Source organism: Pongo pygmaeus, chromosome 9, assembly GCF_028885625.2.
Source record: "Pongo pygmaeus isolate AG05252 chromosome 9, NHGRI_mPonPyg2-v2.0_pri, whole genome shotgun sequence".
NCBI lineage: Eukaryota > Metazoa > Chordata > Mammalia > Primates > Hominidae > Pongo > Pongo pygmaeus.
This window is the reverse complement of record NC_072382.2, coordinates 61,204,013-61,230,441: the sequence shown is the minus strand read 5'-3', so window position 1 is coordinate 61,230,441 and position 26,429 is coordinate 61,204,013. Positions and strand designations below refer to the sequence as shown.

The window sequence follows — 26,429 nt, the reverse complement described above, 5'->3', positions numbered from 1 at the left end:
AAAGGGGTGTGAGGCAACTTTTTGGCATAATGGTACATCCTGTATTTTCTTGTAGGTTTATATTTTGTAGGGGTATGCATTTTTCAGAACCCATCAAACTGTGTACTTAAAATTTATGCATTTCATTGTATTGAAACTTCTTCCCTAAAAAGGACCAGCAAGCAAATATAGAACTCTATTTAGGATATGCATACTAAAGTGTGTAGGGTGAAGTGTCCTATTGAATGCAACTTACTTTGAGATGTTAAAAATAATACACATTAATGCATACATAAAGGGATGAATAGATATCTAAATATGTGTTAAAGCAAATATAGCAAAATTTTAAAGTGTAGGTATGGGGTACATGGGTATTCATTGTATAAGTTCTTCAACTTTTCTGAATTTTTCAGTTTTTTCTTATTAAATTGCTGACAGACTCTGAAGTACTATTTTGCCTATTAAATGAGAATAATATTTTAAAAAATATAATGAGCCGAAAAATTTTTAAACCCACAATAATGGCCATGATGCCATGGAAAAGATACTCCCTTGTCTATTGATACTTGATATTGATACTAAAATATCTAATGGATTTTTTTGGGAGAACAATTTAGCAATATCTATCCAAGGTCACCAAAATGGCCTACCTCATCTAATAATTCTATATATAATCTACACCAAGAAATAATCTCTAACATGGAAAACTCTGAATAAAGAAAGATATTCATTATAACATTACTATATAAGAATAAGTTAGAAACCTAACTGACCAAGAATAAATCAATAGATAAATTTGTATCCCTTGTTGTCACAGAAAATTTGAGGTTCTGGTAATAAAATTACGTACAATGAAATAGTAAAATAGATATAGAAATAATGGCTGATGAGGGAAATGAAGTTATGAAGTAAAATACATCTTGAAATGCCCTCGAAATATTACACATAGTTAAAAGGCATAGCTATGAAGACAACGCAGTTTCACTGCAAATGTCTGTGATGTGATAGGTACAAAGTAGACAAGTGTGTACATATACACCATAATTATAGCTGTGTGAAAGTGGTACATGTCTGAAGCTGTTTGTAGTGGATGCTGTTGTGTACTGCCCAAATCTCACTTTCAGGACTGAGTCTTGCATTCCTCCAGCCTCACTGGAGTATGGTGGCTGAGAGCTCTCAGATGAGTCAGTTTCTGAGAATGGCTCTCAGCCACAGGGAGTTGTGTTGATCAACGTCTAGATCCTTCCTGGGAAAAATTCTCATTGAATGCATGATTGAGGGCAGGGCCAGCTACATAATTTGCAAAGTCCAATGAAAAATGAAAATATGGGTCCTCTTACTCCAAAATTATCAGGAACTTCATAACAGTAATAGCAGAGCATTAAACTAAGCATGGAGCCCTTGTGAGTATAGGGGCCCTGTGTGATTGCACAGATCATATGCCAATAAAGCTGGCCCTATTCCAGTGAGGCATAAAGGGTCCGGCTCCTTGCCTGAAGCTGGAACAACTCTGAAGTCCTAGCCCAGCTCTAGAGTTCCCTGTGAGACAGGTCTTTCCTGTACAGTTCAACTTTTCTTTCTGCCCATTCCTACTTTCTTCACTCCCTTATAGGTGTTGATACCAGGGATTCCTCCCAAATACCTTTTGGCACACAAATCTCCAACTAAGAGTTTGCTTCCCCTGGAATCTTACATAACACACTATTGTTAATGCAAAATAAATCAGCATAAAATACAGGAAGAAAATACAGTAATTGTATAAGAATAATTTCTTTCTCTTCTGAATTTTAGTGTATATGCTTACATGACATTTAAAATTAAAAATAAGTTCCGATTTAAAAAACGATACTTTTAAGAAAATACACAAAAGAATTGAAAGCATAGACTCAAATAGATAATTGTATACCAATTTCATAGCAGCATTATCAACAATAGCCAAAAGGTGAAAACCACCTAAATATTCATCAACATATAAAATAATGAACCAAATGTCATATATGCATATGCAATGGTACATTATTTAGCCTTAAAAAGGAATAAAATCCTGTTACATGCTACAACATGATGAATCCTGAGGACATTATGCTAAGTGAAAGCCAGACACAAAAGGACAAATATTGTAGGATTTTACTTATATGAGGCACCCAGAATAGGCAAACTCATACAGACAGAAAGTATAATAGAAGTTACCAGGGGCTGATAGAAAGAATAGTGGGGATTATTGTCAAATACAGTTTCCATTTGGGATGACGAACAAATTCTGGAAATGGATAATGATGATGATTTGCACAACATTGGGAATATAATTATTGCCACTGAACTGTATGATTAAAAGTGTTAAAATGGTGTTAAAAGGATTCTGTTCCTGCTTACAATTTCGAAAGCAGCAGAAGCATATCACTCCTACCCTAAGAATGAGAAAAACCTGAATAATCTATAAAATCATAATTTTTTGGACCCACCAGAAAGCTGAAGTCACAAGGCAAACTGAGTCACAAAATATACTGATTCAAAAGGGTAACAAGCTCCTCCAAGAAGAAATGGATCACATGAATTGCTTCAACTTTGGAAGAAGAGGTGGCACTTGTAAAAGCTGGTAAGCAGGACTGGATTTGAGCGAATGCGTGTGTGGGCATCATCCAATTGGTTGAGAGATTGATAGAACAAAAAGATTGGAGAAGGTTGGATTCCTAGCCCTGTCAGATCCTATTTCAAGTTTAGATATGTTCTTTGTCCTGGATGTTTTTGCACTCGTTTTTATCATTAAAGACATTACGTTAAAATATTACTCTGGATTCCTGAGATTTTTGGCACCCCTTTACATTTTGCAATGGAAACAAGTGCCTCTCTCATCTCACCCCAGTTCGGGCCTTGCAGGGCACCTTTATAGAGAAACTGATTTTGTTCACCAAATAAAACGAAGCTAGTCTTTGCCCCAGCAGTTTTGCTTTCCCAGGTAAGGAGAGATCAGATATAAAATGTAGACGTGCTCTGGATTTATTCTTGGTTGAGGATTGCACCAGGCAGCAGCAACAAAACGATTTTGATTTGCTGAGTCCGAATCTAATTGATCCACACAGGTTTCCCTATTGCTCGCTATGCTTAGGTCTGGCGTGGCCCACTGGTTTCTGACAGGGTGGCTTTTATTTTGGAAGTCTGAGGACGCACTGGACGGTCGCCACATGGGGATTTCTGGTTGAGCAGTTTTCAGAAAATGAAATCAGTTCCTTCGCACTTTTCCTGGGAGCATTTGCTGAGCGCTAGAAAAGTTCGCCTTTCTAGGCCCAGATCGCATAAGGGGCAAGCAAAGCGTCAAAACAGCGCCCCCTGTCGGCGGCGAAGTCATGGCGGCCCGCGGACCGGCGGACCCCTGGGCGTACCCGCTGTCCGGATGCACAGGCCCAGGGGCCCCACGACCGCGGGTGTCGGGACCGTGGGCTCCACTCAGGAGCCCACCGAATCCTTCGGCCTTACCAGGCGGGGGGTCTTCTTCCCAGTCCGCGGAAGCCAGGTCCGGGAGACGGCGGGGCTCGCTGTGCCTCCGGACCTACACTCTGCTCCGGGGCCCGATCTCTGCAAAGCGTCCACTTTGGAAAGAAGTTTCACTTGCAGGGAAGGCGTGTGTACACAATGATGGTCTGTGTGTCCGGGATGTGAATGCCAACCAAGACTGCGTCCGTTGGTGGAGTGTGCGCGGGTCCTCCGTGAGGGTGCTTCTGGCAGTCACAGTTCACGAGTTAGCGAGAAGATGGCTGGGAGGCGGCGAGCCCCCGCCCCCGGGGCGCGCATTTCGAACTCCATAGGTATGGGTGAGTTGGTTAGCATTGGATGAGAGTGCTTGTCCTTATCTGAGTACAGACACCTGGTAACCTTCGGGCCTGCAGAGGCCCCTGTGCTCCTTTGGAGGGCGCTGCAGGACGGGCTGGGGTGCATCCGGGCCTTTACCCCAGGTAGCCGGCAGCAAGTGAACTGGCCTGGATTGGCCGGCCCAGGGCACCTCCCCACACACAGCTCCGCGGCACAAGGCAACTGTGCAAAACGGTCTCTAGAGGGGCTGTCCTCGCCCTGATGGATGGGCAGAAAGGCGTGTGCATGCGTGTGTGTGTGTGTGTGTGTTCGCGCGCGCGTTGGGGTGCAGCCGGCCGGTCGTAGGCTGCGGTAAAATGTGGCTTGTTATTCTGGGAGGGGGGCACCGTAAAGGGTTTCACTTCCCCTGGGTGAGCCTTCTGGGGGTGCTGTCTTGGGCAGAGCGCCAGCCCCAGTGGTACCACTGCGGGGGAGCCCGCTGGGGTCCGAGTCTGCCCACTGTGGGGCTGTTGTCTGCTCTTGCCGTTAGCCCCGCCCGTTCTCTGCATTTCCCCTGGTCTTTCCCCTTTGATCTGGAGGCGCTGTTTCAACGGCTGTCAGTCTCTGGAAGGGTAAATTCGGTTCCGGTCATTCTTCCAGTGGGCCCTTATCCCTAATCCTCCCTCTCCTCTCGCCTGCTCCCTCGGAGGCGAGCTCCTTGTTTGGGGCGGTCATGGCGCCGCGGCGTACCCTGCGCGCGGAGAGGCCCACTTCAGTGGCAACCTGAGCTGGGTCCAACGCTACGGTGTGTGCCCCTTGGGGAACAGTCCCTAAATCAGGGCAGGGCAGCAGGCGATCCCAAGGAGATGGGTTTGTCCAGGGGTCTGGCCTTCTAGAGAGGGATGAGGCACCCACATCTACGTTCAGGTGAAGCTGCTGAGCTCAGTCCCTACAAACAGCCGGGCTGTCTGAGAGCAAGAGCCTTGGGATCTGTACCTGTCATTAAATGTTCCTGGGACTAGGAACGTGCAGAGCAAGTGTGTGTGTGTGTGTGTGTGTGTGTGTGTCTGGGCTATTGAAATAACGACCTTGCCCCGGGAAAGATAACCTCAGCTGTCTAAGTGCCTAAGGAGGGAGACAGTGAGCCTGCCTTCTTCAGCCATATTGGGCAGAAAGCCTTCCTGGTAGACTAGACCCACAGGATGGGACTAAGGCCCTTCAACCCCAAGCGGAACCCGGCACCCTCAGGCTTGGACATCTCTCCCTGCTCTGTCAAGCTTCCAAACCATTTACATTCATGAATGCCTTCAAACTTGAAGGCACCCCATTGGGGCAATGAGGCCTAGATAGTGTCCAGTTACTTGCCTGAGGTTACACAGGAACAGAGGCAGCACAGGAAACCTGGCCTCTAGCCACTGCCACACCAACCTCTTGGGGAAGGGCCCCAAAAGACACGAGGAACCCTAGGAGACACTCTAGAGAGCCCCCTGAACAAACGCAGAGCTGCGTGGAGCCTGGAGTTTTAAATTCCTATGAAGAACAAAGCCAAGGCAGACTACAGGAGGGGCAACTGAATCCCCCACCCCCAGCTCCACATGTTGTTCTAGGCCCCGGGGAAGTGTGCATGGAGAGATATTTCATGGGGAGGTGTGAAGGGACGGAAAGACTTGGAAATGGGGCCTGAAGCCTGAGGAGACTTGGGGACTCCTAGTTGGGAAGTGCCTTTGGAAAAGCTATGGAAAATGGGCGGAGCCCAAGACATCCTCTAAAGAGTCCAGGATAGATGGGAAGAAGGATCTAGGCTGGTGGGCATGGTAGGGAAGAAAGCAGGTATTTAGGGCAGAAGCTCTGTGCAGTAATGAGTACCATGCTTTCGCCTTTAGATCCAGGTGTGAACATACCGAAAACTTAGCTGTAGCTGGCCTGGCCCCGCTCACTAGAAGGTGAGAGAAACCCTTAATATACCAGGTTACCTCAAACGACTGAAAAAAGCTGTGACAGTGACCCCAGCTGGGGATTAACTGACTTGCCTAAAGGCGGCATCATTTTTCTTGTTACATAGAGCAAACAAAGGCTCCCAGAAGTTCTCCCGCTTGCTGGCTCTCAGTTTTGGTCCTGTGCCAGGAAGGCAGCCTCCAGGCAGCGCCACTCAGGTGAGACAGCTTGAAGCCAGGGGCACCTCCGCTCCCACTGCCCCTGGGACCAGGCAGCTCTGTGCCTCTGAAGCCATGCATGGTTCCCGGTGAATCAGTGCCCACAGGTGGACCCTGACCTCATGCCCTGTCCCCTGGGAGTCGCAGTGGCCACATCCTCAGGGGAAGAAGCAGAGACCAGAAAGCCTGGCTGTTTATCCTGGGGAGGGGCAGGCAGGGACTCACAGCCTGCATTGAGTTTGCTTCCCCTCCACAGGTCTGCCCTGGAGAGCAGTCCAGACCCGGCCACACTCAGTGAGGTGGAAGTGCGCCTCCTGCTGGCTGCACTGGTGCAGGACTATGTGCAGATGAAGGCCAGTGAGCTGGAGCAGGAGCAGGAGCAGGAGACAGCTCCAGGTGAGGCTCCCCAAGGGCCCAGAACAGGGCCTCCTCTCCCCGCAGCATACCAAGAAGGCAGATCCCAGGAGGTAGGAGAGAGCACACTGGCAAGGGGTCCAGCAAGCTGATTTGTTCAGGAGGAGTTGGAGCCCAGCTTTTCTCAGGCTCCAGGGGAGACAGAGGTCCCAGTGCAGCTGGAAGGACTGTGGTTAGACACAATAAAAAGCTCCGTTTCTGAAAGCTGTTAGGAAGTGAAATGCGAAGATGTGGAATCGCTCACTGTGGGAATTGCTCTTGCAACAATAGCTCTCATTAGATGGGATAATTGTGAAATACATGTACTTTGTTTAGTGCTGACTATGAGCTGGTTACAGTTCTAAGTAGTTGACTCATGATTTTGATCCTCACAACGATCTGTGAGGAAACTAAAACAAGTAAGGTTAAGTAATTTGTTAAAAGTCATAAACTAGTAAATGGTAAAGCTGAGCTTTAAAATCTGGGTAGTTTGGCTCCAGACTCCATTTTCTTAACTAGTATTTCTACTGCTTCTAGTTAGTGAGTGTGTGAAGACCTAGCATGGGGGCTGGAATACAGTAGGTGCCCTAATGTGTTAGGAGGTTTTAGACTTGCTCTTTCTTACACTTTCTCCTTCCCTTTCAGTCAGTTCGATTTCTGATGGCTGGTTCTCCCCATTCCTTCCCTTTCTAAAGTGGAGAGTAGATCTCAGGTAGAGCAGCTGATCACCAGCAGATGGCAACAAAGACTGTCCAGATAAGAGCTAAGAACTCTTTACAATGTGATGAATTAGTACTTCATCTGTAAAAAAGAAAACTGAAATAGAACTCATGGAAATGTTTCTCATTTCTGAATAACCAAATACACAGGAAACTAAGTAAAATCCTTAGGCTTAATTCATGTTGAAATGCCCTGAGAACATTTGTTGACATCCAGAGTGATATTGAAAAGAACTGATTGAGGATAGTGAACATCTTCATTGTGTTTATAAACTCAGGAGGAAAGGTCATTCAATATGATGTTAACAGTGGGATTTTTCATATGTATCTTTCTTCAGAATAAGAACATTCTTTTCATTCTAGTTTTCTGAGAGTTTGTATCAAGAACATTCTTAAGTTTTATCAAATGTCTTTTTAAAATCTATGTAGATGATCATATGGTGTTTCTCTTTTATTCTGTTAATGTGGTGAATACATTGAGTTTTGGAGGTAAAACCAATATTATATTCCTAAAATAAACACCATTTGGTCATGATCATCATTCTTTTCCACATTGATGATTTTTGATTTACTTTTCTTGTTTGTTTAGGATTACTACATCTATATTTATGACATATATTTGCTTGTATTTTGCCTTCCTGGTGATGTCCTTATAACTTTTTGTGGGATTCTACTAGTTTCATTAAATGAATTGGGAAATGTTGCTTCTTTCTTTTTTCTCTGAAAAAGTTTCTGTTTGATTAATTATATTTCTTCCTTCTTGGAGCTTCCTTTGTGAGAGATTTAAGTTATATATTTAAGTCTTTATCAGATACAGGACTATTCAGATTTTCCATTTCCTCTTGTGTAAATTTTGGTAGCTTGTCTTATATAAGAAACTTGTATATTTTATCAAAATTGTCAAAATTATTGGCACAAAATATTCATAATATTGACATATTTTCTTTTAATGTCTTTAGGATCGCTAGTGGTATTAACACTTTTTATTCTGGATACTGGTAATATGTATTTTCTCTCTTTTTATCTTGCTCAGTTTTGCTAGGGGATTGTGAATTGTATTAATCTTCTCAAAGAACCAGCTTTTGGCTTTGTTGATTTTCTCTCTGCTATTTCATTAATTTCTCCTGTTATTATTTTATTTTTCTCCTTTTTTGGATTTAATTTATGTCCTTTTTTTCTATCTTCTTTGGATGGAGGCTGAGGTAACTGATTCTCAACCTTTCATTTTTTCAAATATATGTATTTAAAGCTATAATAACTTTTTAAAATAATGGTTTTTAACTGCAGCCCACGAATTTTGATGTCATATTTTAATTTCAATATTTCAATTGAAAAATATTTCAATTAAAAATGTTTTTTATTTTCTTTATGACTGCTTCTTTGATACATGGGTTATTTAGGTATATATGGCTAAATTTCCAAATATTTTTCTGTTATTGATTTCAAATTTATTTTCACAACAGTTAGATAAATACTCTCAATGATTCTAATTCTTGGAAATTTATGGAGAATTGCTTTATGATTAGCATATGATCTATTTTGGTAAATGTTCCACTTATCCTTCAAAGATTGTATATTTTGAAGTTGTTGAATGTAACATTGTATATAGGCCGATTGGGTCAAGATGCTTAATTGTGTTGTTAAAATCTCATTGACACTGTTTTTTTTTTTTTTTTTGAGACGGAGTTTCACTCTTGTTGCCCAGGCTGGACTGCAATGGTATGATCTTGGCTCACCACAACCTCCACCTCCTGGGTTCAAGTGATTCTCCTGCCTCAGCTTCCCAAATAGCTGGGATTACAGGCATGAGCCACCAAGCCTGGCTAATTTTTGTATTTTTAGAAGAGATGGGGTTTCTCCATGTTGGTCAGGCTGGTCTCGAACTCTCGACCTCAGGTGATCCACCTGCCTTGGCCTCCCAAAGTGCTGGGATTACAGGTGTGAGCCACCGCGCCTAGCCATACCGTTTTTTTTTTTTTTTTTTTACTGATTTTTCTATCAGCTACTGAGAGAGATAAGTTAAATTATACAATTATATAAATTTGTCTAGTTCTCCTTCGGGTTCTTTATTTCTGTTGTATATATTTTGAAACTATGCTATTAGGTGTATTTAAAATTTAGGATTTTTTTTTCTCACTGTTTCAGATCTTGAAATGTTCTTTATCACTAGTAATACTATGTATCTTAAAGTCTGCTTATTTGATATTATATAGCCACGCTACGTATATTATATTAGTGTTTTTATATCTTCCCCATTTTCTAACTTTCATATTTATAAACAGCATATAGTTAGCATTTTTTAAGACAGCCTGACCATTTTCTTCCTTAATTGGAGTGCTTCATCCTTGTACATTTAATATAATTTCTGATATAGTTGAGTTTGTCTTCTACCTTCTATTTATTTTGCTTTAGTCCCATCTGGCCTGTTTCTTTATTTTTTTTCTTGTTTTCTTTTGTACAAACTAAGTGTTTTGCTCATTTTTTCAGTCTTTCTTTTCCTTTCTTTCTTTTTGCTTTTCCTTAATTGTAGTAGTGACTTTGTCAAAACTTGCCAAACTATAAACTTAAATGCATTCAATTTTATGTAAATTATACATCAATAAAGTTGATTTTAAGAAAAGATAATAAAATAATAAAATAGAATACATAAAGGAAATGAAGAAAATTTAAATTTCTTTCGTATGTTTAATTAAAAATATATCCCTTTCCATTATCTATTTCTCTTTATACACTCTCCATTGTTTATTCACTAATGTATTACTTCTACTTTAATGTCCATTTCCAAAATATTTTTTCTTTTATTTCTAATGCTTTCCTTGGTTTTGTAAGCTCCATTTTCATATCTTCCTGCTCTCTTTTCTCCAATAATATTATTTCTGAGTTATTTTGATCCTAATTTAAGTTGTTCTTTTGATCCTAATTTAAGTTGCTCTTTTGAAACTTTTATTATTTTCTTAATTTCTTTTACCTTGTTTGTTTAGAATATTAGCATATAGTTTTTCCTATTTTGTGGGCATGTCTTTCTGGCTTGTTTTCATTGTTTGCAAGAATATTTTTCTGGTAATAATTTTGAGGTTTGACTAATTTTCTTTCTGTTGCTTGTTTTTTTGTAAGACAAGTTTTCCTGTACTAGAAGGGAAGACAGCCAGTGTAGCTTTCCTAGCTTCAAGGTTCTAGAGCACCTTCTGCAGTTAATTTGAAGTGTTAAAAAATACTGTGCTGTCTGAAATTGGCTGACTCTTCTTCCCTTTTCTTTCCTTTGCTCCTTTTGTTCCTGCTCAGTACAGAGGCTTTGTCCTGTAACTAAGATTTGGGCCCAGAATCCAGATCACCCCAGCATTCTCTGACTTAATGTGGTCCCCTTGCACTCCCTTGCAAATTTTAGTCTACAAAGCTCCTCCCAGTTTTGATTGATATTTTCTGGAAGAATATACCTGCAATGCATATAAAAACAAAGCATTTCTAGTAATATCCAAATCATATATAATAAATAAGGAAAAGAAGACTACCCAATAGAATAATGTATACAGGTTACAAACAGGCAATCTATAAAGGAGGAAACCTGAATGTGAGATAAACATATGGAAGGGTGCTTCATCTCACACATAGTTGGAAATGCTTAATCTCACCCATGATTGGAAACATATGGAAAGGTGCTTTATCTCACTCATAATTGGAAATAGAGTTTCATCTGATTTAGCACTAAAAACATTATAATTGTCTCATATAATAATTACCAAATTAAAAAAAGGAGTCAAATCTTGGCTTCTTTTAAAATAATTCTGAAAAAAGAAAGCCGGAAAATAAATCTGATGACGAGAGAAAATTGCATCGCTAGTGCTCTTTCTCTCTCTCTGATTTCTGGGCCCTTGCTTATACTATTCCCACATCTCAGAATATTCTTTATCCGTCTTTTAATCTAGCTAATTCCTACTCATCCTTCAGCTTTTATTTTAACTATCATCTCTTTCAGGAAACATCTGACTGCCTTAGCTAAGATAAATGCCCTTGCTATCTTATAAGATACGTGCAAGATGTATGTCCTTGGCATTTTATACTACCATAGCATTTTCCAAATATAAAAAAATACAAAAATGATGTCAGTTTTATACATTACTTTGGCTAGGCTATAGTATCCAGTTATTTAATCAAACACAAATCTAGATCTTTCTGTGAAAGTATTTTGTAGATGTGATTAACTTGTATAATCAGTTGACTATGTAAAAGAGACTATTTTCCATAAGCTGAGTGGGCTTGATTCAAGTACAGCCGTCCCTTGACATCCATGGGAGATGTGTTCTAGGACCCCCAGTGAATACTAAAATCCATGGATGCTCCAAGTCCCTGATATAAAATGGCATAGCATTTGCATATAACCTATGTATATACTCCCATATACTTTAAATAATCTCTAGATTACTTATAATATCTAATACAATGTAAATGCTGTGTAAATAGTTGTTACACTCTATAGTGTAGGGAATAATCACAGGGAAAAAAGTCTGTACATGTTCAGTAGAGCTGCAATATTTTTCCCAAATATTTTCAATCTGCTGTTGGTTGAATTGACGGATATGGAAGGACTGACTGTAGTTGAAAGGCTTTAAAAGCAGAACTGAAGTTTGCCTGAGGAAGAAGAAATTTCACCTGTGTACTGTAGTTTCAGTTCTCGCCAGAGAGTTTCCAGATTTCTCCTCCTGATGGCCTGTTCTATAGATTTTGGATTTGCCAAGGCAGCCCTCACAATCCTGTAAGTCAATTCCTTGCTGTAAATCTCTTTATATCCATATATATGGATATGTCCATTTATAGCTATATATACATACATATAAACATATACATATATATGCATGACAGAACCCATAGAATAAATAAAATATTCTAAAATTATCTAAATAAAATTATATATTATATATGCTTTAATTTTATTTATTCTACTGGTTCTCTGTCTCTGATAGAACCCTATCTGATACAATTACTATACCAGATTATATAATTACCTATTTTCTTTCACATCAGACAGTAAATATCATCAAAGCAGAAATACTGTCTTGTTGATCTTTGTATTTCTAGTGCTTAGAATATACTATATGCTCTAGCTGACCTTCTGGAAAAAAAAGGAATATAGTATATGCTCAAAAAAATGTTGAATAACAAATCAATTTCCTACTGAGATTGAAGAATATAAGTGGCCTAATATGAAAAATCCTCAATATAGCTGTGGGAGACCCTGCTTAGTGTGCTATAGGATTGGAGAAGGAATGGGCTAAGAAACTGCTAGGTGCTTCTAGTAAGTTCTTTGGAATACCAGATAGTAACAATTTACTCCTTAGAGAAATCATCCATTTGGTAAGTCACTAGAATATCCATTAAGTTTTCACAGTTGTCACAAACATTGAAAAAAGTAAGCTGATTCTAGGAGTTAGTAATTTCTGTACTAAAAAAGAAGGTCCAACAAAATACTACTTGCATAGTTTAGTGGCAATAAACTTTGATATTTAAAGGAAATGTAAATGTTAATATATCAAGTGGCCCATAATTGCATACTCTAGGAGTCTGATTCTGTTTTTAAACTTCAGTGAAAACATGAAAACAGAATTTCAACTGATTCACCACAAAAGATTACAATAACCTAATATGATAATTGGAAAAGAATGAATCAGAATCTTGGCTTCTATTGAAGAACAGACATTACCTTGTAGGTATTCCCCCCCACAAAAAAGCCAGAAAAAATCTGATGACAATAGAGAATGACATAAAAATTTTTTTAATGCTAAAGATTGAACTGTAAAAAACCCTCTTGAATTGTGCCCTAAACCTATGTGTTCCAAAAAAAGTTTGAAGGCTTATTCCATCTGCATCATCTGGATACTTGTAAAGACATATATATATCCCCAGGCTCCATCCTATGCCAACCAAATCACTAGGGGTCAGGTCTGAGTATTAAATATTTACCAGGTGATTCTGATGCACAACCACTTTTGGGAAGTAGCGCTAAACTGTCAGTGCTTATGTCACATCCTTTCTTTCCTTCATCTCATTGGTCAAGGTCAACTTTCTGCAGGAAGCTCTCTGTGTTTTTTTTTTACCTGCTGGCAAAATTTCTGCGGTTCCTTTTGTTTACTAACTCCCCTATCTTAATATGGCACTTAATCAGAGTATATTACTTTATGAAACCATTAAATTGGGTTTGGAAAATAGTGAAGAAAAGTAACACAATATTTAATTTCTTCCCATATTGGATCTTTAGATCCTGCTTTGCTACATTAGTTCAGGCATTCTCTCACATAGAACAACAGGTATATTAATATTGAAATGCAAATCTGAATATAACCCACATCACTGGCAAGAAAGATCCTAGCATGTAGTTTCTTGGGAAGATATCATAGCTCACTGGGATTAAACAACAGCTAAGGATTTTCCAACTGATAAGCTTGATATAATAAAGTTCCTGACCTAATGCTTTAGAAAGAAGTTTAATTAACAGTACCACTTTAGGCTTAGAACAAAGGTCTAATCCTCAGGATCCAAAGTTCAAATCCCAGTTGTACTATTAAATGTGATTTTAGGAAATTTGCTTCACTTTTTCACATCTAGATTTTCTGATTAGTAAAATGAAGATACAGTATGTCATACTGAAACAATAACAATAGCTAATAGTCACTAGACGCTATGCTAAATGGAAGGCAAGTGGGAAAACAAAATGAATTGTTTCTCATCCATTGAAGAAATATTGGCAAGGTGTGGTGCCTCATGCCTGTAATCCCAGTGCTTTGGGAGGCTGAAGGAGGCAATTGTTTGAGGCCAGGATTTCGAGACCAGCCTGGTCAACATAGCAAGACCCCTGTCTTGACAAAAAATATATACAAAATTAACCTGATTTGGTGTGGGCACTTGTAGTTCCAGCTACTCAGGAGGTTGAGGTGGGAGGAAGTATTGGATCACCTGAGCCCGCTGCACTCCAGCCTGGGTGACAGCGCAAGATGCAAGACCCTGTCTCTTAAAAAAATAAAAAGAAAGAAGGAAGGAAAGAAGGAAGGAAGGAAAGAAAGAAGACATGAAAGGAAAAGAAAAGAAAAGAAAAAAGAGAGAAGTTGATGACCATGCAACTACCACAACTTTTAGTCATCGTACGGATTAGCCTGACAATTATATCCACAGGAAAAAATGTATAGTTCTGGTAAAATATTTTTTTTTCAGAATCAGATAAAAGGAAAACAATAAAATGTGGATATCGTTGTTTTAAAAAATCAACAATATCATTATATTGAGATCTATCTATCTGGATCAAAGAAGGTATTTTTTGGCTGTGGCAGATTGTATTTTTCCAGTAGTGGCTGAAATAATATTTCCCATCCTGCATGTTTTTTGAGAACCTTGACAAATTCTCATCAAGAGACTGAGTTTATATCCTCTTCTCTTGAACTTGCATAGACCTTTGTGATTAGTTCAATTAATGCACTATGAGACTTCTGAGGCTGGGTCACTAAAGACAGTATAGCTTCTGCCTAGCTCTGTCTTTCAGAATTCTTGCCCTTGGAATCCGAGTATCATTCCATGAGGAAGCCCAAGCCACATGGAGAGACTGGTTCAGAAAGAAACCAAGTTTCCTAGCCCTCCACTCCAGCTGACCTTCCAACTGATCACCAGGACCAACCAGTTGAATGAGCCTTCTTGGAAGTGGATTTTCTGGCCCTTAGCCAAGCCAGATACAAGCATTTCCCACCAAGCCCTGCCCAAGTTGCAGATTTCTGAGCTAGAGGAATGATTGCTTTTGTTTTATACCACATAGTTGAAGAGTGGTATGTTATGTAGCAAAAGATTACCAGAACATTGCCTAATTTTCTAGAGCATGTATACATTAATAACACATGTCAGCATTTCTTTAATTACCCCATGGAGTGTTAGGATGGAGTAACTGGGCATCCAATTCAACTGCAGAATGTTATTCAGAGCAGTGCTAGAACTCCTGCTTGAAATTTATATAGTGGGTATGTTAGTATTTTTGTGTGGCTATAACAAACTACCACAGACTGGGTAACTTTAAAACAACAGGAATTTATTTCTAACAGTTCTGGAGGTCGGAAAGTCCAAGATCAAGGCACCTGCATGTTTGGTGTTTGGTGAGGGCTGCTCTCTGCTTCCAAGATGACACCTTGTTGCTGCATCCTCCACAAGGGACAAACTGTGTCTTCACATGATGGAAGGGAGGGTAGGGATGATCTGGTGCTCTCAAGCCAGCTCTTTTATAAGGCATTAATCCATTTATGAGAGCAGAGCCGTCATGGCCTAAACACTTCCTAAAGATCCCATTTCTTAATGCTTACACTGGGGATTTAGTTTCAACATAAATTTTGGTGGGGACATAAATATTCAAACCATTGCAGTGGGTACATTTTCTTAAGTTGGAAAAAAATTTATGGATGAATGTTCATTACAGTCCTATTTTTAATCTCAAGAAAGAAAGACAAAGAAGGAAATGAAAATGGAAACTATCTAAGTGATCACTAATAGGTAAAAAAGATATGGTATATCTATATAAGGAATGCTATACAGGCACTAAAAAGAAGACAAAGATGTAAATGTACTGACCTACATTTTATGGGAAAAACACAAAATGACATGTATAGGAAGATCCCATTTGTGGTAAAATATATAAAATATATTCCATTTATGTAATTGTTTAAGGAGAAAGATTTCTGGAAGGAGACGAGTAATGATATTTTTGGGGTGTGGGAATGTGGAATTGAATTGGGAAATAGGAACTTATATTTCCTTTTCTATATTATCTGTATTTTTCAATTCTTTGAGTATAGGTTTTATAATAAAAAATGCTTTTCAAATGCATCAAAATTGTACAGATTACCTATAAACTATCAGAATTAACTTTAAAAAGGAAAAAGACATCCTGAGGGGCATCTGGAAATATTAAATATGCATTTGGCCTCTCTGGATGATCGTATTTGTATATGACAGCTGTCCCACACAGAACTATGCACTCCAATGCGTTTGATGTCAGGCAGCCATGGATTTAATTTGGAATAGTAAAACTCTTTAAGAAAAAGTAAACAATTTGATCAAGGCTGTTCCACCATAAGAATCTGAAGTACTCCAGGTGAGGTGGCTCATGCCTGTAATCCCAGCAGTTTGGAGGCTAAGGTGACAGGATTGCTTGAGCCTAGGAGTTTGAAACCAGCCTGGGCAACATGGTGAGACTTCATCTCTACAAAAAAATTAAAAAAAATTAGCCAGGCATGGTGGTACACGCCTGTATTCCCAGCTACTTGGGAGGCTGAAGTGGGAGTATTGCTTGAGCCCAGAAGGTTGAGGCTGCCGTGAGCTATGATTGCACCACTGCGCTCCAGCATGGGCGACAGAGTGAGACCCTGTCTCAAAAGCAAATAGACAAAAGGATCTGAAGAACCATAAATAAAAGAATAAAATAGCTTTAACCTTTAACTTTCCCATAGTAATGCTAAGTGTTCCACAGACAACGTGGTTACTTACCTTATTTTTCAACTTGCTCTAAAATAAAATACATTGTCACAGTAACTGGGACAACCCTATATGTTACAGAGACGAACAGTGTTGGGTATGACCCCATGGTCATTTACTTTACCCAACATTTTAGGACTCTTATATCAGTTCACTGGTGAATTGCTGGAGCTAAGGGTAAAAGTACTCTTATTTTCTAAACACACGTCAGCTAAGCATTAGGTTAGGTGGCCAGGGTGGAGATAGGTGGTGGGAAAAAGCAGTAATAAAGAATGAAATTTGCCTTATTGTAACTCAGATAGAAATACCATTGATAATTAATTATTTGTATTATCAAAACAAGCATCTCAGTATAGCTTTGATGTTTTCATGTTATTATATTATGTTTCATGATAGGAAAGTTTTGATTTGAGATTAAACAATCACTATGAAGAAACTTTCATGAAAAATAAAAGCCAAAGCAGGGAGCTTGCTAAAATTATCCCTAAACCAGTAATCAACGAAATAGACAGAAAGCCACAGTGTTCAATTAGCCTTATGCAATCTCAAGATATTAAACTTTCAGTGCATCCAATCTTCCTGCTCCTCCCATCTGAGCTCCAAGAGCATGCATTCGTATGGTTGACAAGCCTGTGTTAAGCCCCCTGTGCCACGTATTTTGCCTGACATTAAGGACAGAGAGGTAAAGGATGCTGTCCTTGCCCTCTGAGAGCTTGAACTGATATCATTGTGTGGTTCATATCACGTCATGTTATGGCTTGTAGTAAATATGTCTTATAGAAAGGCTTGGGTCTTACTCATATTTGTTCACTGTCTCTACCACAGTTATCAACTGTAAACCACAGCAAAAGGTTTAAATACTGATATGGTTTAGATTTGTATCCCTGCCCAAAACTCATGTTGAATTGTAATACCCAGCGTTGGTGGTAGGACCTGGTGGGAGGTGATTGGATCATTGGATCATGGGGGCAGTTACTCATGAATGGTTTAACACCATCCGCCTTGGTACTGTTGTCACAACAGTGAATGAGTTCTCATGAGATCTAGTTGTTTAAAAGCATGTAGCACTTCCTTCCCCTCTCCCTTGCTCCTGCTCTCACCATGTGAGATGCCTCACCCTTTGCCTTCTGCCATGATTGGAAGCTTCCTGAGGCCTCCCCCGAAGCAGAAGCTGCTATGCTTCCTGTAATGCCTGCAGAACCGTGAGCTAATTAAACCCCTTTTCTTTATATATTACCAAGTTTTAGGTATTTCTTTATAGCAAGGCAAAAATGGACTAATACAAACGGTAATTTTCTTTCCAAAATATGGTCAGGGAATAAAAAGAAAAATGAGAGTAGATGAAAAAGAATCAGAATTGTTGGACAAAAGAAGGCACTGATGTTTCCTGATTGCCTGCCACGTGCCAAATTTTGTGCTAGGGGTTTTGTATGTGTTCCCTTGTTGAATCCTTCCTCCAATCCTGTGAGGCAGAAAGGAAGCTAAGACTTATAGAAGCCTTACAGAGGTCTAACATCTTCATTTCTTCTCTTCCATTTTCTCCATTGCAGCTGGGTTGTCTGGTCTGATCATTGATTTAACAGCCATCCATGGTTCACCATTACCCTGGGAATAAAGTTCAAAACGTTCCACTGACTTTTAAGGAGCCATGGGACCTGGTACTTTCCTACATCTCCAGCCTCATTTCTTGCCTTGCTTTCTCTTGCTCTCTCTCTGTAGACATAGAACATTTACTTCAGTTTCTTGAGCACATTATGCCCTCTTTCATATCCTGGCCTTCCCACAGGCTGTTTTCTCTGCTTGGAATGCTTTTCCTTCCTGTCTTCTCAATAATGTTGAATGAATGAATGAATGAAGGGATACTGGAGAGAGTAAGGGTAGGAATCTTTTTGGGGGAAAGACTAGGCATAGATAAAGGAATTAGAGAGTTAATCATAAACCTATGACAATAGACGCATTCTTTAAGGTTTAAGCTGGTCAAAGATGACCAGATCTTGGTTTCTTCTCTTTATTAGTTCTTCTCCTCCTTCAAGCCTCACCATTGGTGCCACTTCCTCTAGGAAGCTTCTCTCACTCCCACAATAGTCAAATCCTCTTGCTGTATGCCCCACAGCTCTATGTACTTTTTGTCTATAACGCTCATCACAACAGACTAAAGCTGCTTGAGGACAGGGCCTTGTCTTTCTTGTTTGCTTCTCTATCCCCAGCACAGAGCAGTTGTTCTAAATATATTTGTTCATTTGAATTATGAACAGTTAGGAACACATAGTTGGTTTGTGTTTCTCATTGGTTTTGTTGTTGTATGTTTTGGACCATTAGTTTCTTTCATGCAGAGTTATCAGTGGTTAGCAATTTTAGAAATTCCCATTCTTCCAGAGTGAGTGCAACTGGTTGGGGAGTGGGGCTATTCTCAAACACTCTCTAATTTATAACATAATTAAAAAGCAACTATTCTGAGTTTTCTAAATGTCCCTGTGGGCACAGACTCTGGGGACACATGTTTATTTTCCATTCTTTTACCTCAGCTCCCTCCCCTTTTCCCTTTGCCTGACTAATTCCTATATATTAGGTCTCGGCAAAACCGTAACTTCAGACAGCATGCATCTAGACTATGTAGGTGGCAGTGGCATCTTAATGCGAGGCACAAGAGTACTTGACATATGATAGCTAGATAAATGATGTTGAATGAATGAGTGAGTGAGTGAGTGAATGAAGGGATGTTGTGGGGGAGATTCAGGGTAGGATCTTGTCTGGGAAAGGTCAAGAGGAAAAAGTTAGGGAATTAATCACAAAGCTATAATGATAGCTGTGTTCTTTGACATTAAGCTATAATAATAGCTGTGTTCTTTGACGACTACTATCAAAAGATGCAGCACATCTAGCACCCAGAACTTAAATCATAATTTTACATTTATATATTGTATATTATTCTCCAATAAAAGGAAGCAGGAATCCCTGGATAAATGGATGACTCTAAGGCTGGGGTAGGGAAAATACAAAGTAAATTTGGAGCATCTTATAGTGCCAGAAAGTAAGGAAGTGCTCAAGTGCCTCTAAATGTGGGCTGCATTTACTGACTCTCAGGTGACAAACAGTATATGGAAAAGGAAAAAATAGTAACTTTGGTAACAGGAAAAGCTGGCAGACACTACCTTAACCAAGTGATCAAGATTAACATCACCAGTGATAAATATTAATAAACATCGTGAACTTCTCTATATGAGGCTATGAGAAAGACACCTTGCTTCTGGGACATTTTTCCCCAAGATCTATAACCTCAATCTAATCATGAGAAAACATCACTCAAATTTGGAATAGTCTAAAAAATACCTGACCAGTGTATTCCAAAGTGTCAAGGTCATGAAAAACAAGGAAAGACTGAGAAACTGTTAAAGACTCAGGGGAGACTAAGGAGACATGACAACTAAATTGCAACATGGTATACTGGAAAGAAAAAGACATTAGTGGAAAAACTGGCGAAATCTGAATAAATTCTGTAGTTTGTTAATATTACTCTGTACCAGTGTTAATTTCTTAGTTTTGATAAAGGATCATGGTGAAGGGTATATGGGAACTCTGTATTATCTTTGCAACTCTCCTGAAATCGAAATTTATTTTAAAATAATTTTAAAAAAAGGTTTTTTTCCTTTTTTTTTTTTTTTTTGCCATGCAAGGCTTGGCTGCAGGATTTGTTTGTGGAGAGTACTAATGCACGGAGCAGGAAAGCTTGTCTGATTTGGGATTCATGAAATCTTGGCCCTCTAGCAGTGCATATATGCTACCTTTTTCTGCATAGCTTTTTTTATTTTTACGGAAGGATTTCATATCCTTAAATTCATTTGACCTTCTCCATCAAGAGGAAGGATAGGAAATGAAGTACATTAGTTGCTGTGGGTCTAGAGTAAGCTTCTTCCAGGACCTTAGGGTAAAATGAATAACCTCACATATAATGTTCAAGATTAGGCATCTGTGGAAATGAAAGTGTGGTCTCTGAAAGAGACTGATCTAAAAGAAGACTGTGACATAATTAACACACTAAGGGAAGAGTCTGACAATGGTGGCAACCAAGTCCAGAAAAAGAATAGCCAAACACTATATATTTGTTAGCTTATTTCTAGCAGGGTGCAAGGGAAAGCAGACCCTAGCAGTCTCTCATAGACTTAACCAACAGGATCTTCCCTTTGGTAGAGATCAATGCCTCAGACTATTGCAACTCCTTTGTTCTGATTCTACTCTCCCTAAACAAATTATTAAGCGCAAAAAAAGGAAGGTGAGCATGTATTTGCTTATCATTGTTCTAGGTAATTTAAATGCTTTATGTATTTAAATTGTCTCAAGACACTATGAAGTTGGCATTCTTGTCCCTTAATTTACATGTGCAAATCAGAGAGAGATTAAGCAAACACACTTGATTACACAGTAAGTGGCAGAGCTGGGATTCAAACCCAGATGATTCAATGCCTTGGCTCATGCTGTTCCTACACCCAGATGGTAAGTTCAGTCCTCCCTTGGTATACATGGAGGATTGGTTCCAGGAATCCCCGGGTATACTGAAATCCACGCATACTCAGTTTCCGAAGCCCGGAACCCGAGTATACAAAAAGTCTGCCCTCTGTATACACAGATTTCACATCCCGAGAACACTTTATTTTCAATCTGTGTCCGGTTTGGTTGAAAAAAGCCCACATATAAGTGGACCTGCGCAGTTCCCACCCATGTTGTTCAAGGGTCAACTGTACAGAAGAAATGTCCTTCAGCCCCACCGTGCTCTTTAGCCATCCTGCCTGATAGGGACTCCTGGTAAAACTGATCTTTGGGATTGCATTGTGGAAAGCGCCTGGTTTAGAAGCAGGAAATCCTACTTTCCTTATGAAGACAAGCTCTGGAGTGAATCGACAACAGGGTGGCTCCCTGACATTTGTTTCCCCCTTCTGTTGGGAAGTATCCTGATTTTTGTTTGGGCATTAATCCTGCCTAGCCCAAGTACTTTGGTTGAGGCTGATTCCATCCCTGGCACTTTGGGCAGGAAATGTGATTCAGACTGGTGTGACCCTATTTTATAGCCCCAGATTTTGGTTATAGGATGGGTGTGTAAGTGAAATTGGGTCAAGGAACACAAGGATTTGTTTGCTGGGAGCCTCTGGGCTCTTCTAAGAGGTTTTCAGAAACATTCTTTCCTGTCTCCTGGAATATGAATGATGTCATGCTGGACCCCTATTTACTCCAATAGTGATGGCACCATGTCCAAGGGGCTGAAGAAGACACCGGAACTAGCAAACTTGACATAGGGTTTATTGGGGCCTTAGATACAGGGCTATCCAAGAGAGGGGAGCTGGACAGAAAAACCGCTCCCATTAGTAAGAAGTGTGCAGGTTATATAGCATTTTCACGTAGCAGCTTCCACCTAGCAACTCCCAGCTAGCAACCCCCATTTAACCCAAAACAAAGGGCCTCGATTCCCTGAAATCCAAGGAATGGGTCAGGGGGCTTTGGATGTCCTTTAGAGATAAGGAGTGAACTGGTTTTCTCAGAACCCTGAACACACATTCTTATTAGACCATAAGGTCATTCTCAGGGTATGCTTGAGCTATTGCTGTCAGATGCATCTGCCCTACAAATGGGAAAGTGTGCAGCACAGGGGTGTGGATAAGGAAGCTGCCTACTGCTAATTTTACTTTGCCACAGTGATATGTGGACCAAAGAAATCAAAATAAATGAAATGTTTGGTATTCCCACTCTACCTTATGAGCTCACAGATCCGTTTTATTATTAACTCAGTTTGAATTGGATTTTTTCTTATTTACAACTGAAATAATCTTACAGACAACTTCCAAACTAATTTTTCTGAAAGTTAGCCAGTGAGTAAGGTAATTACATAACTTATTATTCAGATTAAGACTATTTTGAGAGAGCAGTGGGAAGCATTAATAACTGTCCTGGGCAAACTGAGATGTGTGGACACTCAACTCGTGAGGCATGAGCTGGTTGCAATTCTGCCTGTGGATAAGCTTTGAAACTCTGAGCAATTAATTTTAGATCTCTGGATATCAATTTTCCCATGTGTAAGATGAAATATGAAATTCTGTGAGTTTAGGTTGTTTCTCTCCAGTCTATGCTATTCTGCACTCTCTTCTGCAGTAAGAGTCTGAAGGCCAAAATGTTCTTTCGAGTAGATATAACAACAACAACAACAGCAGCAACAACAACCATAATAATAATGAAAGTCAACCACTGCAGCAGTAATGCATCACAAACCACCACAGAAATCTCAGTAGCTTTCAACAACAGTTATTTTTCTTGCTGACAAATCTGCAGATATGTTGTGGTTTGTCTGATCTTAGCCGGGCTGACTTGGCCAGGCTGAGTTCAGAATGCTCCATGTGTTTCCATTTCTGCATCCAGGCTGAAGAAACAATAACTATTTGGGGCATATTCTTCTCATGGCAGAGGGAGGAAGCTCCAAGAGGTCAGAAAAGAACCAAGCACATTTAAAACCTTTCTGACATGACATATATTATATCCACTCACATTCCCTTGACCAAAGCAAGTTGTATGGCCATGCTCAATGTTGAGCATGACCATACGCTACTCCAAGAAAAAGACATTGAAAAGTCACATAGTGAAGGGCTTAGATATATAAATCTATTACAGGGTAGAAGTAAATAATTGATAATAATAATCCAATGTAATAACCTCTGTTACATACACTGGGCACTCACTAGGTGCCAGACTCTTAAGATACATGATATCATTTAATCTCCACAGCAAGTATATGGGACAGATACTATTAGTATTTGTTGTATGAATGAGTGATTGCCTATTGTATACCTACTGGGCTATGTTCTGTGGCTACTGTATAAAACAGTTCTGATATTCAGTTGGCTGGATATCAGTCAGGGTACCTGGAGGGCTCTGTTAGGCATGAAGAGGAAGCTGAAATTATTTCCTAAACTCACATTTGCAATGATGCACATCTGAACCCAGGGCAACTGATGAACAGGAGGGTCTTGACTTACATAGAAAGAGAACTTCTAGTGTAGATGCCTCTTCTCTCTTCCCCTCCAAGTCATCAGCTGTGGGCATCACTCTTTAGGGTTACTTCCTATATGGCACAATTGGATACATTGTCTTCCCCTTTTCCCAACATACAAGCTCGGTGGAAGATTCACAGGTTAACATACTGAATGTTTGCTAGTTAGGATTTTGCTCCTCTGCCATTTTCATACCTACATTACAGAAGCACCAGTGAACAATAATTACAAACCAGAAAACACATAATAAACAATCAGAAGATGGTACATTTGATGTCTGGAGGTTCTTATGATGGGATTATTAACACAAGGAAAAGCCTAATTAGGGGAAAATCTGGGACAAGGGTGATTTCCAGTCACTGTTCAAACAGTTCTTCCTCCCACTCATTCCCAAGACCATTTTGATGTTGTAAGCCTGGAGCCTCAAATCTTGAGTCTTTTGCCAACTCATTATTCTTTAAAGGGATGGGTGAGAGAGCCTGTTTTTCTGTTTAATAAATAATGTACTCTAACAATTAATACAAGATGTCAGGGCGCATAACTTTATTTCATCCAACATTTACTGAATATCTACTATATGCCAGGCAGTGAGCTAGGTACAAGTGACAATCCTGCCATCAGGGTGACACACAGACCGGTGTGGAGAGAGACACATATGTACAGATTTAACCTTAATGAAGAGTGCTCCATTTGAGATATGAATAAGTGATATGAGACAGAAGAGCAAATAATTATTTCTTTTTTTGAAGACAGGAGCAGAAAGAGTAGATGCCATTTTATCTGAGCCTTGAAATCTAAGACAGAAGAGATAGAAGAACATTGTAGGAAGAGGTTCAACATGTAAAATGGCACAATGGAATTAAAGCATGACTTTTCTCTTCCAGAGTCCTGGGGCTGTCTAAGGAACTACGGTGGGATAGAGAGTGTTATGGGTTGAATTTTGTCCCCCTCAAAAAGGTATGTTGAAGTCTTAAACTCAGAATGTGACTATTCAGAACTAGGGTCTTTATAGAGGTAATTAAGTTAAACTGAGGTCATAAGGGTGAGCCCTAGTCTAGTATGATCAGTGTTGTATAAAAAGTGGAGATTTGGTCACAGACATGCATAGAGGGAAAATGATGTGAAGAGACACAGGAAGGATGCCATGTGGAGACTAAGGATTGGAGTGATGCATCTGTAAACCAAAGGATGCTAAAGATGCTGGCAAACAAGCAGAATCTAGGAAGAGACAAGGAAGGGTTCCCTTACAGGTGTCAAGAGGGAGCATGGTCCAGCAACACTTTGGTCTCTGACTTCTAGCCTACAGAACTGTGACAATACATTTCCATTGTCTCAAGCCACACAGTTTGTGGTACTTTGTTACAGAAGACCTAGAAACTAATACAGGGAATTAAGAAGGAGCTGTTAGGATTCTGGACTGCCCATTCCTATTTCAAACATGGTGTCTGTCATTTTATGCTTCTCTTAAGTGTTTGCTTGAAAAGCAGTGTTTCGTTGGTAAACATGAAAACAACAGGTAGCGAGTTTTGAGAGTGTGTCATTTGGACACTTTCAGTTGATTTAAGTTGCAAATAACCAAAAACCTAAGTCTACTGGCTTAAATAACAAGGTTTATGGTTCACATAATGACAAAAGGCTAGAAGTGATGTGAAATTCCTGGGCAATTAATAGAGGATTTGATCAAGGCTCTAACTCCATTTCTTTGCAGTTTTCTGTAGAGTTCTCATGTGTTGGTTTCTTCCTCCGGTTGGCTCTTGTTATGGTAGCAAAACAGCTGTGATATCTTCAAGCTTCACTTCACAGCGCTCTACTCAAAGTAGGGATGAATAGCTTTGACTTGGTATTCCCAGCCAAGGCCTTGAGGTTCTCACTGATTGGGCCACTCCTGAACCAATCTCTGCATGCATGGATGAACTGAGACCTGTGTTATGAACCAAATGTGGCAGGAGGGAAGGATTTGCCCTGATTGGCTTACCCACTTTTTCCATTAGCCTTATTTACATAACAAAACATTTAAAAAATTTAGTGGCTGAAAACCACAACAATTTGTTTACTCATGATTCTGTGGGTGAGGAATTTGGGCAGGGCTCAGCTGGAATGTCTCATTTTCTACCATGTGGTGTTTCCTGGGCTCACTCATGCACTTAGGGTAACTTGGCAAGTCAGCAAAGGGCTGGCTGGTCCTGGGTAAGGGCGAGTGACAATCTGCTGACATGTCTGCTGGTTGACGGGGTAGTTCGGTTCTCTTCTCTGTGTTCTTTCCAGCAAGCCAGCTTGGGCTAATTCACTTGAACATGTCATTCTATGAGAGTGAGAACAGCTGTAAGGCCTTTGACATGTAAACTTGGGACTTGTGTGACATGATTTCTGCCACATTATATATTGGTCAAAGCAAGTCCCTACATATTTTAAAAAAAATAATTTCAAGTTTTATTTTAGATTCAGGGGGTACATGTGCAGGTTTGTTACATGGGGATATTGCATGATGCTGAGGTTTGGGGTATGACTGATCCCGTCACTGAGGTAGTGAGCATAGTACCCAATAGTTAGGTTTTCAACCTTGTCCCCCTTTCTCCCTCTCCCTTTCAGTAGTTCCTAGTGTCTATTGTTGCCATATTTATGTCGACGGGTACCCAATGTTTAGCTCCCACTTATAAGTGAAGACATGTGGTATTTAGTTTTCTGTTCCTGCATTAATTTCCTTAGGATATTGGCCTCCAGCTGCATCCATGTTGCTGCAAAGGACATTACTTCATTCTTTTTTATGGCTGCATAGTATTCATGGTGTATGTGCACCACATTTTTCTTTATTCAATCCACTGTTATAGGCACCTAGGTTGATTCCATGTCTTTGCTGTTGTGAGTAGTGCTGT

The 26,429-nt window shown here is 39.9% G+C and overlaps 1 protein-coding gene across 2 annotated transcripts in view; it reads left to right on the top strand.

The window, feature by feature from the left end:
• The first annotated feature begins 2,094 nt into the window (after positions 1-2,094).
• Positions 2,095-26,429, top strand: part of LOC129008999 (calcitonin gene-related peptide 2-like) — a 73,130-nt gene continuing 48,795 nt past the window's right edge. Inside the window, exons 1-4 of one of the 2 annotated variants that reach the window (XM_054441634.2) lie at positions 2,095-3,782; positions 5,828-5,918; positions 6,175-6,314; positions 24,441-24,513. In XM_054441634.2, the coding sequence (XP_054297609.1) occupies positions 3,728-3,782; positions 5,828-5,918; positions 6,175-6,314; positions 24,441-24,493 (339 nt within the window). In that variant the 5' untranslated portion in view covers positions 2,095-3,727 and the 3' untranslated portion in view covers positions 24,494-24,513. Of the gene's footprint in view, positions 3,783-5,648; positions 5,709-5,827; positions 5,919-6,174; positions 6,315-24,440; positions 24,514-26,429 lie in introns of those variants that run through there. The other variant, XR_008492605.2, reaches the window with a different exon arrangement.